General features: G+C 45.3%; 1 protein-coding gene and 1 pseudogene across 1 annotated transcript in view; both read right to left on the bottom strand.

The window, feature by feature from the left end:
- LOC147262060 (receptor-type tyrosine-protein phosphatase N2-like) overlaps positions 1-13,054 on the bottom strand; it is a 136,863-nt gene that overhangs the window by 118,191 nt on the left and 5,618 nt on the right. The window contains exons 2-3 of the mRNA XM_086204468.1: positions 12,298-12,348; positions 1,403-1,516 (exon numbers count right to left, since the gene is read on the bottom strand). Coding sequence (XP_086060594.1) covers positions 1,403-1,516; positions 12,298-12,348 — 165 coding nt within the window. The remainder of the gene's footprint in view (positions 1-1,402; positions 1,517-12,297; positions 12,349-13,054) is intronic.
- Positions 4,282-9,815, bottom strand: LOC147262061 (intraflagellar transport protein 172 homolog; annotated as a pseudogene).

Here is a 13,054-nt window from a genome sequence, read left to right as displayed (position 1 = left end):
GTGTTTAGTTTTACATCCCTGCTGATAGACCAAACACACGAGTTCTCTGAGGGAAGTAACCAACAACAAGAGCTTTATTATTATCGGCTGGTCTGGCAGCAGCCGACAAGCAGATGCTTCAGTGTCTTTTGACTTTTGTCCTCTCCCACAGCGTCCGCAGACACCCAAACATCTCATTTGCATTACTCATTTCACTTCAGGGCACCTGACAAATGTCTCAAACCTTGGATATCTGCTCCAGCTCTCCCACAGAGTGCTGATTCAGCAAATCAAATGGGAGGGGGGAGTTATTTTTTTGGAGGGGAGCTGGGGGGGGGGGGGTTGAGAAAGAAAGGAGAGACAGAGGAGGGTTGCAGGTGTGCGGCTCCTCAAAAGCAAACGGCTGCTTTTCTAGATGAGCAAAGTTACATGATGAAAGAGGATGAAATGTTCAGAGCAGGCGTTGCACAGGCCTCTGCCTCCCTCTGCTGGTGAAACACAGCAACAGCATAGAGCCACCATTTCTCCGCACATTTAAAGTGTTTGTCACATCTATTCAGGTCATGACGTCATCTCCCTCAGATGACTTATTCTTTCACTCAAACCAGGTTAGTCTTCCGGAAATTTCCAGATTTGGGAGCATAAAATGTTGCAGAAGAAGAATAAAAAATTTTTGAAACACAGTTGCCATACAGAGGTTGAGCTTTCTGCAGTAAAGTCTGATTGAGGAACACCTCAACTTTTATGGGAAAGTCTCTTATCTGCCATCTGCAGAGTCGGACGGGGAAGGAGCTGAAGACCCCCGCCAGTTAGCTTAGCACAATGAATGGTAGCAGATGGGAAGTGTTAGCACACCTCCAGCAAGTCATTAAATGGAATCCAACACAGTCTTCATCTGCATTCACACTGACCATGAAATAATCAAAAATGAGGAGACGCTGATAATTTAGAATCAAGACACAGTCAGAACTTCTTTCCAGGCAAATAACCAAACGTTTGTTGAGGACTAGAGGAGCGACTGCTGCTACTGATCATGAGGAGGAGGAGGAGCTGGACACAGCTGATGCTAACACTTCCCAGTCACTACCAGCCATTGTGCTAAGCTAATTAGCATGGGTCTCGGCTCCCTATCTTCTTCTCACAATTCTTGAGTTTGAGAGGTACAAAAAGAAAAAGAAAAAAAAATCCCTTTGGTCTCAGTGTCGTCCGCCGTCACTGTCGCCCGTGTTCTCTGCTAGCCTCTTCTTCTAAACATCCCACCCCACTCTTGTCCTCTTAAATGACAGCCAGCTCGCCAGCTCCCTGAACCCATGAGTACGCAGCACTGGAGTAGTAATTCTTGTTAAGTTGAAAGGGACCAAGTAAACATCTAGGCGTGTGTGTGTGTGTGTGTGTGTGTGTGTGTGTGTGTGCGTGTGTATACCGCTGTTAGACAGCTTCTCCAGTAGCACCCTGAAGCGTTGAACTACCGGCAGAGAAACATCGTAGGTGTAAACCTCCTTCACTGGAACAGCGTGGCACCTCCCGAACATCCCATCTGTCAACACACACACACACACACACACACACACACACACACACACACACACACACACACACACACACACACACACCCCTTTTAAACTTCATATAAAAGAATACAGTTTGATTTGAAACCCAGGCATCGTTGATCTTAAAGGTTCCGTCTCTCAAATTTCTCCTCATGTTCACACAAGCAGTGACCGGCGCCATCAGCCTCTCTGATGGAACGTTCCCTTCCGCGTTGGAATAAAACTGTCACGCCGAAGGGCCGTCCGCATGAATGCGAATGATGACTGTCACAATAACGATGCTCTTGTGCTAACGGAAATCAATTAGAATTATTTTTAGAGCCATAAATGTATGGTTATTGTTCTACTTGCCATCCCTGCTGTGCACGGCCTCCCTAATACTAGTACTAATACTTATACTACGAATGCCATGCAGCGGTATTCAAGGTGGTGAGGATACTTCAGGTCCTCTGCCACGGGTGTGTTGTCAGATGTCAACTCAGAAGACAACGATCGACGGGGCTCAGACAGTAATAAGCCAGTTCAGCTGCGCTCCTCTTGTGCCTGTTGCCATGGCGATATCCGTGGATTCATTTCTCTCCCTTGCAGCTAATCAAGGGGAAGCTGGGTAAGGAAACAGAGCACCCTCCTTCGTCATCCTCACGTTTGTGTGTATTCTAGTTAATATTCCTCATGTTGCAGCAACGTATATCTGTTCACACAGCTGCTTTGTGGGGACTCGCCTTCCACTCGGGGCCAAAGAGCAAATCCCCATGAAAACATCTCTACATTTTAGGATGTTGTTTTTATCGTTGGGCACCGATGAGAGATGTACGGCAGCGCGCCTCCAGGAAATAAGTACCGATCATTGATGACTGTAATTGTACCACTGCCGCGTGTTACTTTTTATGTGTTTTATTATAGTATCTGCTCAGTTCTGTTTGTTCAACACAGCAGTACACAAAACTCCAAAGGACCATCAGAGCAAGTATCCCGCAGTGAGTACTGCTGAATACAATGTAATATAAATAATTACATGTTTTAATTAATGTGAATGAATTGAATTATTGCATAAAGCATATTGAATAGACCAGGCAGTTAAATAGTATAACAAATAAAGGTATTATCTTAGTCAGAACAATAACTCAGCAGCATGATGCAAACTAAGGAGGAGCTCTATTTCAGTTTTATTCAAATTACAATTTTATACTAATTTCATTTCTGAATATCATTTATTGAATTCCTCACAAAGCCACAACATTATACTGGGAGAAATTCCCCCACGCACTCGCAGCAATGTCCAGTGTTTTTGCACATATTCATACATTTGATAGATCACCAGAATAAAAACCGAACAAATTAAAAGGAAGATCCTTGGGGTGAGGCTGAATGAGGGTTTGTTCCATCGAAAAAATGCCATCTTCTGACAAAAAGCTGAGGAACAAGACGGAAAAGAAGAGATTTGTTTTGTATCAGAAAATGTTCATGTTTGTATTCGTACATCCTGAGTGGTTTTCTCACTCCCTTATGGTTACTTCCATTGTTTGCTAAAATAAAATAGACATATATATGTATAAATATATATATATACATATATACATATATATACATACACATATATACACACACACATATATATACACACATATATATACACACATATATATACATATATACATATATATACACATTTGTATACATACACATTTATACACATATATACACATATATACATATATATATACATATATACATACACACATATATATACATATATACATACACACATATATATACATATACACACACACACACACACACACACACACACACACACACACACATATATCAGCCCAGAAGAGCTGCAAGTAGAGATGATACTGCATTCAATATTGCTGATTCCTGGACATCAATGGCATCCGTGAAAGCAGTGACTACATTCTTTTTTTTTTAAACTTTATTTTTAAATGCAGAGTTTTTGTATTTTATAAAGAACGTAACATGTAAACCAAACAATACGGAACACTCAGGTCACCGAGGGAGATCATGTACGAGTGTATCCAAACAAAAAAACGAACAAACAGACACACTGATCTGGGATAAGATTTTGTAGTCTCCTAACAATTACTGAGGTGAATATCTTATAACCTGTACTCAGAACAGTCTGCATGAGCTGCACTCTATCCTGTCTTTTCCTGTTTTCAGTATTACAGATATCAAGGCTTGTAGCTGTAGCTGTTGTCGTCTAGCGCGAACCCCCCCCCCCCCCCACCCTCACCCCCCTTCCTCAGATCCTGTATGGCCTCAGTTGCGCTGTTGTATGCGACGGGCCGCCATCAAACAACACTCGAACCTTCGCTGGTGGCGGGGTTTGAAAGCGCAGACCTTTTTCTTTTAGTAGCTTTCTGACAGGGGCATAAGCCTCCCTCTTCTTTTGGATCTCAGCTGGATAATCTTGGTCAAAGTAAACCCTCTGTTGGACGAGGGGGATCGCTCTCTTTTTTTTCCATCCAGCTCTTTGATTCTGTACTCCAAAAAATAAATCACCATGGAGCAAGGGGCTGACATCCTGTGGTGGTTTGGGACCCAGGGCGCGGTGACAGCGTTGTATGCCAAGCTCAATGTCCTGGAGTGACAGCTCAGCCTTCATAAAACTTTTGATGAACTCTTGCAGGTTGCTTCCCTCTGCGTCCTCCGTAGTCCCGTATATTTGGATGTCGTTTCTTCATGAGCGAGCTTCTAAATCAGTCAGCTTGGTTTGGTTTGGATTTGAACTTGGCTGTTTCGAGATTGAGACAGCACTTCTTTCACCGTGGCAATCTCCTGTTGCGGTCCGACACACATTGTAAAGTCTCCTCAGCCTTGTCTCGATTCCTTTATGTCGGCCACAATTTTCGTTCAGTTTTTTTGGTTGACATCCTCTTGGAGGCGAGCTAAAATTCTCTTAATCTCAGCGAAGGGGTTATCATGGCGGCTGCTTAGTTGCTCCTTCATGTCTAAGCAGGTGGTGGGTGGCATCCAGAGTTGTTGATCCATCCAGTAGGGTTAGGGTCTATGTGGCTTGTTAGGTCCAGGGGGTTCCAGTGTGAATGAGTGTTGAGCTTCCCAGGGAGGGGCTCATGACCGTGTTGTAGCTGGGGTACAGTTAGAGACAAGGACCACCTCCTGTTTTCAGGGATGGTTGTGCTGGTTTGATGTAGATGACTTCTTTAACTCCTTTCCACACAACCTGCTGGTAAACCTCAGGACATCCAGACACTCTGGATCGTGAGCAGTCTTTGCAGCCATGAGGAATTTGTTCCAGTCAGCTTTGTTGGCTGCTTTCCCCTTGAGTTCGAAATCAATTTTTCCCCCTCAGAACAGGGAAGCCAGTGACAACACATGGCAGTGAGAGATTGCCAGTTATCAGCAGCCACCAGGGAAGCTTCAGATAAATTTCCCTTGACGCACGGCAAAACCCGATTCAATCCATGTTTCGTGGCCATCAACACCCAATCACGGAGCTGCTCTTTCTCTGAGTCAGTAACACACAGTTTGGTGGGAACGGGGGCGTTGAAGGGAATGTCAGTCCCCAAGAAGTCAGAGTAGTCCCTTGCATCCAGAAGCCAATCCTCGTTAAAAGCATCACACACATCCAAGAAGTGGTTGGGGAAGATGTAGGCCATATTCTCCCAGCCAAAAGTCATGCAGGCCAGCCCAGCTTCATAGAAAGCCTTGTCCACAGGAACCAGTTCAGTGTGACACAGCAGAGACAGTGACAGCTTGGTTGATACACTCATCGGCTGATCGATTTCAGTCGTGGCACATCTTGTGGCAGTCTTTATGGGCCTCGGGGTGGTCTGTGGCTGACTTGGAAATGTTCTCACACAGCTGATGAAGGAAATTGCGGAGGTCTGCCCACGTTTGGTAAGACTATTTTCCAGTGGTGTTGGGAAGGTTGACTACCTCATGGAACAGGTGCTTGTAGATGTTAAAGTTCTGAGGATTAGCCGGTGCTCCATAGTGTATGTAGAGCTGCAGAGCCTTCAGAACCGCTTCCTCATCTGTGAGGTGTTTGCCGTACAGGGCAACATACTTATGGAGGATCTGAAGCTCTGTTTCGTGCAGTCTCCAGACATTTTTCCCACTGGCCTCTCTTTACATCCATTTCCAGAGCAGCCGTGACATCCACACTCACCAGAGAGTCCACTTTGCCTTTGTGATTAAGGTGCTTTATGTTCCTCTGGTCCACATAGCCTTCATAGCGTGGATCTATCTCTTTGGCTACTCTCTTGGCTTTGTTCCACTCTTCACCCTCAATAAGAACTTCAATTGCCTCTCTGACCAGGTGTATGTCCAAGAAGAACAAAGCGGCCACGCTTAACTTCATCGGTTGTGTGAGGTGACGTCCAACTTCCTGGATCACCTCCCCTGCTCGCTCTTCACTGAGGAATTGACACAACGCTGCAGCCTCCATCCTGCATTTCTCTCTTAGGTCAGCATTGGAGTCGTCTTTCACCTCCAGATAGCATTTCACCGCTCGGGAATATTCACCCATCTGTTCCCACTCCTCGGCTTGTGTCATTCAGTCTTGAACACGCTGGACCCCCCCTAGACCCCCCCGGCTACCTTCCTTACAGATCCACATAGCATCACTCCACATATCAGCATCTTTGTAATAATTTGCAGCCAGGTCAGGTCTCTGAGCTTGGCTAACTAGAATCTGGGGAACACTCTCTGGATCATGTCTCTCAGCCACGCTCTGCGCATCATCCCATGCTTTGTCGTGGCGTGACATGAGTACAGCCTCTTTTGGCTCGCCCGCTTTGATGAACTCAATCTCAGCCTCAGCGAACTTGCCCTCATTTTCCAAATACATTGCATGTTTGAGGTGGATCTTTGGTATCTCTTCTTTCCTTGTGAGGCGAGCTAAATCAAAGGCAAAGGCAAATGACAAGTTATGTGAAGCATATTCAATTACAATATCTAAAAGGCCAAACTTGTTGAGCAGCTTGACCGCCGCCTCTCCTTTCAGTCTCTTGGCCCACAGATAAACCAAATGCTTCTGTTCATCTCCATTTTTTTAGATCTTGACAACCCTACATGCCTCCTCCCACACGTCATTAACACAGTTCATTTTGACAGCAGCCTTCCAGGCTGTAGCTTTTACGACGTGATACTCTGTCTCTGAGAACTTTGACTGATCAATGAATTATTGGCCAGGAGGAGGTGCGTCTCTGTCAGATGATGTGGATGATGTTTGGCTACCAAGCGTAGGGCATCATCAAACATTTCATTCTTCATAAACATATCGACGGCAAGATCAGTCTGCTTCACCATCACAAACAGCCCCTCAGCCGTCTTGAATTTGCCATCTCTTTCCAGCGCCTTTGCTCTGCTGACGTACCGGGCGACAACCTCCTCTATCATGAACTCCATAGCACAACTTGTCAGCCTCTTCCAAGCACCCTGCAGAGGTGTACATTTCAGTAGCATCTTGAATGTAGCCTCCTTTCACAAATATTTGCTTTGCCGTTCCATAATCATGCATGGAAGCATAGTGCTGAGCTATGTTCCAATAGTATTTCCCAGCTGACAAATCTTTCTGTAACTCCAGGATTTGGACTGCTTTCTTGAATTGGCGAGTTGCGATGGCTGCCTCGATGGCTTTCATGTAGCAGCCTGCTTCCATGAAGTGGCAGATGGCAGTGTCCATCTGTTTCTGCTGGATGAGGTGGTCTCCCCAGGCCTTTTCTAGTTTCACCACTTCATCAGGGGAGGCGAGGCGAGCCAGCTCCACTGCTTTCTTAAAGGCATTTTCTTTACAGAAGCACTCGAGAGCTTGCTGGTTGCTGCCAATCTTGATGTGCAGAACTCCAGCCCTCTCAAAACACATTATTTTGACGAGACTGTCAGTAAGGCAGTTGACAATTTTCTTGTTGGCTGATGGCTTCATGGAATTCGCCATTGTTCTCCTTCACCTCGCCAGCATTCTCATAATGACCGTCTCTGTTAACCACCAGTAGTACTCCCCACGCAAAGTATCCATCTTCAGAGGGCCATTGGCTTCAGCCAGAGCAATGCAGTTGTCCCACATGTAGAGCTCCTGGTACATCTCCATTGCTTTGTCAATGGCATTATGCTCTATGTAGAGACTCTCTGCCAGTTTTAAGTTCTTAGACAGGACAGCCATGTTAGTTTCTTCTTGATAAGATCGTTTCCCACTTTGGTTCATTTGGCACAAGAACTTTAGAGTGGAGACATCACCCAATGCCACAAAACACATTTCTGCAATGTGCAGTTAGTGTGCCTCTAGGGCTAACTCGCTAAGCTTCTTCCACATAGCTTCAGTCTCTGGTGACATCTCCATAGTTTCAAGCAATGCTCTGTCATAGTCCCCATCATTAACACTGGTACCAACCTCAATGAGGCAGTCATCCACTTTATGCCTACGAGTGCCAACACCCTCTGTGGTGAAGTAAACATCAAAGATGCTTTGCCACAAGCTGCTACTGCTGGAACCACACTAAATATGGTGATGCGGATCTTCTGCCAAGATGGTCTTTGTTGGAGCATCCACATTGTTGGAAACCCTTCACTATTGTCAGCAGGGATCTCAGGTTCACCGGTGTTTCGCCCCTTAACCTGTACACCTCGCCTGAGAGGGGCAGCGAAAACTGACTAGGCCTCACCTGCAGAGGGGATCCAACTGTGGGCTCTCTTCAGCCACAGCCATCTTGAGCTGGACTCAGCGAGTGCAGCTCAAGATGGCTGTCTTCAGCTGTTTGGGTTCCAGGCCAACCTTCTGGAGGAAGTAGCGCACGCATGTCACAATTACATATGTTTTCCATCTGCTCTGTGTGGACACTGAATGTCTCCCTTGATTGGGAACCTGGTGAAGCTATCTGGGCTGTCGATATTGTACAAGATGCAGAGGCTTCCCCTGTTTTGGGCGATGATCACGTGACTGCCAAGGACCCACTCTACATGGGAGCAGAAAGTCAGCAGCGTGGTCTTTTTACTGCTCTCTCTGTCACACAGATGGAGCTTATTCTGCCTGAACAATAGTTCGCTGCCGGTTTCATTCAGTTCCAACCAGTCAATCTTGGATTCATGGTTAATGGTTACTCGGTTGCAGCCTCAGACCAAATCAACAACAGCAATGGTATTCATGTAGATCAGGTATGCAAACCTTTTGTGTCCTACTCCTCTTTGCCTTCTCTCTCATTCATACAGATGACGGTAAAATGAGGGCTCATGTATTCTGTCCTGAAAGATCCCAGGACTTTGTTGCTGCCATACTCCACCAGGCTCAGTTCATCACCATCTAGAATCATGCAAGCACTCTTTCATTTTCAAAAGAGACATTTTCTTTTCCCCCAAAACCAAGCCATGGGACATCACTCAGTTTATCTGTGAGCAGGTCTCCCAGTATGAGAGTGTCAGAGGCGTGAGCCACCGGGTAGCGATCTTTTCCCATGATCTTTACTTCTTCTAAGAAGGATAACCATAGTGAGACTTGACGACTGTGCGTGTTCCCGTAATGAGATTCTGCACCATTACCTGGCCCAGTCCTACATGGGTAATTTCAAATGTATTGTTATAGATGTGCCTCTGCAGACAACAATCAAACAACTCCACTCCTCCACACAGTGTCCCAGCACAGATGTTTAATCCATCTTTCTTCCACGCCAAGCTAGCGATGGTGCAGAGATTTTGAATCGCTACAGGTTTGGCTTCATTCCACACACGTCTCCGTGGAGCCCAGTTAAACACTCACAACCGGTCATAACTGCCAAACACAACAGACAGCCCGCTGGGGCTGGTGGCGGCCACAGACTTGAGTCAAAAATCTGCAGGATGTGGCCCTCTTTGGTGTACGCCACCACCTTCTTGTCGCACCCTCCTACCATGATGCTGTTTGTTCCCCAGGCGAGGGCGATGGGTGGGCATGGATGAATGAAGAGCAGGTTCTGAGAGCCCAGGAGCCTTCACCATCAGACATAACGAAAGACTGTTTCGTTAGCACCACCAGACAGGATGGCTTTTCCTGAAACACTGGACTCAATGAGATGACACAGGATTCTGTGTCACAGATGGTTGATGACTTATTTGTGTTAGGGCTGCTCAGCCGAACCTTGCCTTGAACCGGTCCATAAACAATTCTATCTTTAGCAGGCCAAAGGAGACACGTCACAGCACAGGTCTGCACATGTTTGCGGCAAATTACATTTTTATCCCCCCCAATCATACCGTGTGACATCATTGAAACTAAGGACCCAAGAATTCAGAGAACAAAGTACGACACCAAAGTCTGATACCCAGAGATTCAACCTTGCTGGCTACAAATATCTTCTTCTTCTTATTGTTATTATTATTATTATCATCATTTGATTACTTCCCCTATCAAAGAATAACATAGTACAAATCTTGAGGGAAACAGAGCCAAAGTTTAAGATAAACCAACATTTTAGACAATACAATAGCTTTCAGCCAATATTAGCCAACAGCTAATGTTAGCATTGAACCACTTCCAGGCTAACATTACTGCTTCTTTTGTCGCACGCTTCTATACCCACTGGGACTCATATTCTGTGCTCTGTATGAATACCTTCTTATTAACATTTCATTCCTTCCCTTATCAAATAATGAAAGATAGTAAAAAAAATCTTGAGGAACATTGAACAAAAGTGTAACATAAACGCAAGTATTAGATGGTACTACAGTTTTTAGTCACTTTTAGCCAACAGCTGATGCTAGCAGTGAACCACTTCCAGGCTGACACTGCTGCTTCTTTTGTTACATGTTACGATACCCACTGGAACACATACTCTCTGTTCTGTATAACATAACTGTCTCCTTTCCCATCATATCATGTACCAAAACAACAAGAATGGATGTTAAAGTTAGCTGTTAGCTGAAGGAAGCGAATAGATTATCAAACATGTTGTTTTACCTACAACAATGTCCCAGCATCCCACAGTTTTACTGCGAGCTGTTGTTTTTTCCAGCTACTGGTTGATTCAATGATAACACTTTCCTACATTTATTTGAGTTGCAGCCCGCATTTCTAGCTACCCTCCCTGGGCGTGATGTCAGGCATGGCCGCCGTTTCAATTCAGTCTAAAGCGAAAAGTTTAAGGAGGAAGCAACGCAGACCAACAACCCCCTCCCCATCTGATCTGAGGTAGTAAAAAACACAGCTCACCATGGATATAACAGCTCTAAAAGAATTAAATACATGTTTTTTATTACGCCTCCTCCTCACTAGAATTAGATTAGGGAGGTTCGCTGCAAAAAGGACACGGCACAGACAGGAAGTGACTGAGCTAATGAATTCAGCGCAAACACAACCTTCCTGACATAAATGAGGCCGCTGACATATTCAGCAGATGACGGTATTCTGATCCCTCCATTTATCATCCACCTTCCTCTGAACTGCTGCCAACCATGATTATAAGCAAACTGTCTCCCAGTAAACCAGTAAATGCTGATAAAAGAAAGACAGAGGAAACAACAGAACCCGGGGGGGGGGGGGGCATCTGCCTGACCCAGACCTTCACAGGACGGCAAATATATGCACATCACCTGTGAACAATTTTGGAGCTTTTTATGATTCTAGGTTGATTCTCTGCAGGGTTTCCTCCCTCCTGTTGCCAGAGAGGCCGTGAGCGAGACACTGTGGGCTTCTACTTACATGTGGACGGCAGGCTTTCTAATTAGGAAAACACAGCAGTACGAGCGACACTGGGTTCTGCGTGTCAACAGGTCGGTGGCGTTTACCGACAAGTCATTCAAATACAAAATATACAAGCCTATAACTCCATCCATCGTCATCTTCCGCTTATTCCTACACATTAAGGGTCGCGGGGGGGCTGGAGCCTATCCCAGCATCAACGGGCGAGAGGCGGGGTTCACCCTGGACAGGTCGCCAGTCCATCGCAGGGCCAACATGGAGAGACGAACAACCATTCACACTCACAGTCACACCTACGGTCAGTTTAGAGTATTCAATCAGCCTAGTCCCCAATTGCATGTTTTTGGATGGTGGGAAGAAGCCGGAGTACCCGGAGAGAACCCACGCAGACACGGGGAGAACATGCAAACTCCACACAGAAAGATCCCGTGCCCGAGCCGGGACTCGAACCCGGAACCTTCTTGCTGTGAGGCCACAGTGCTGACCACTGCACCACCGTGCAGCCCCAGCCTATAACTCAAAACCTGAAAATCCAAGCTCAATGACACCACTATCCCTACAATGTCCTTTACTGCAGCAATTAGTAATAAAAGCACAGTTGGGGAGAAGAGGGTATTTCCTATAATGTGTGTGTGTGTGTGTGTGTGTGTGTTAGAGTGAATGTGTGTGTGTGTGTTGTCATGTAGAATTAGTAAAAACAGGAGAGGAGTGAGCGTGCAGCAGAGAGCACACACACCAGAGACTGAGTTAGCTTAGCTACTAGCAATAAGCTAGTAACAGAACTTCTCAACTTCCAGCCAGTTTTTCAGAATAAAGTTCTCTGATAAAACCAGGGTTGGAGGTTGATGAGATTTCGTACTTAAAAGCGCGTGTCAAAGTCGTTGGTTCCTTTAACAACTGTCAAATCCTGGTCAGTCCTGAGGAGGTCAGTTGGAAGACAGAAATGTAGCCGAGGAGGGTTTTGTTACATGACCGGTTTGATCTCTGAGGTTTCCTGGGTTTTATCCTTGTCTTGGACTTGCTGTCTGAAGATGAAACTTTGATGGTGTGTGTGTGTGTGTGTGTATGTGCGTGTGCGTGTGTGTGTGTGTGCGCGCGCGTGCATGATCTTACCGTTGACACAGATCTCATACGGTGAACACAGCTCCATCTCAAACAGACAACCTGTTGGGAGAAAAAGGACAATCCACTTAGAAGGTTTTTACGATAGTCTTTGCTGAGTCATGTTGTAATAAAGTCATTTAACTGAACATTTCACCTTTCTGGACTTTCTTCAGGTGTGATTGCCACCTTACACAAAAAGGAGTAAAACCTCATTTTTCACCTATTTTGCTCTGTTCGCCAGCGCATCTCCTCAGGATGCCTGTAGCTAGTCGGCCCGTCTCACTGTCGGTGACACTTTCTCTCAGTAGGCAGGGAAAAACTATGTCAAATATAGATTTTTTTTTCAGGCTCTGTTCCGATCAATACAGTCGCTTTTTTTTTTTTTTGTGCTGAACTGAAAATAGGCCCTTTCTATGTTCATGTGCACCATTTTGTGCAGATATGACTGTGTAAAGTGAAAAGGATTCTTTATGAAACAATGACCATTTCAATAAAGACGAAAATAAAATAGTAAATTAAACAAGGCGGAGGCCCTGGAGCGCCCTCTGCTGGACATGCTTCGTTACACCATTTTAAAATTATTATTATGATTATTTTACGTGCCACAAAAAAGATGTCCAAATGTTGGCGCATACCGAAGATGAATACACAGATAAGATATATCTGATATAGGCTGATACATCATCGTCGTATACTAATTGTAACAACGCAGTAATGTTCATCCATTTGGAGATTAATTTGAGAAGTTTGAAAAACTTCTCGCCCA

This window comes from Aulostomus chinensis, chromosome 5 (genome assembly GCF_037954235.1).
Source record: "Aulostomus chinensis isolate RoL2024-O1b breed Wild chromosome 5, RoL_Achi_v1.0, whole genome shotgun sequence".
NCBI classification, from domain to species: Eukaryota; Metazoa; Chordata; class Actinopteri; order Syngnathiformes; family Aulostomidae; genus Aulostomus; species Aulostomus chinensis.
The sequence above is the reverse complement of the archived record's forward strand: the minus strand, read 5'-3'. Positions and strand labels throughout refer to the sequence as shown.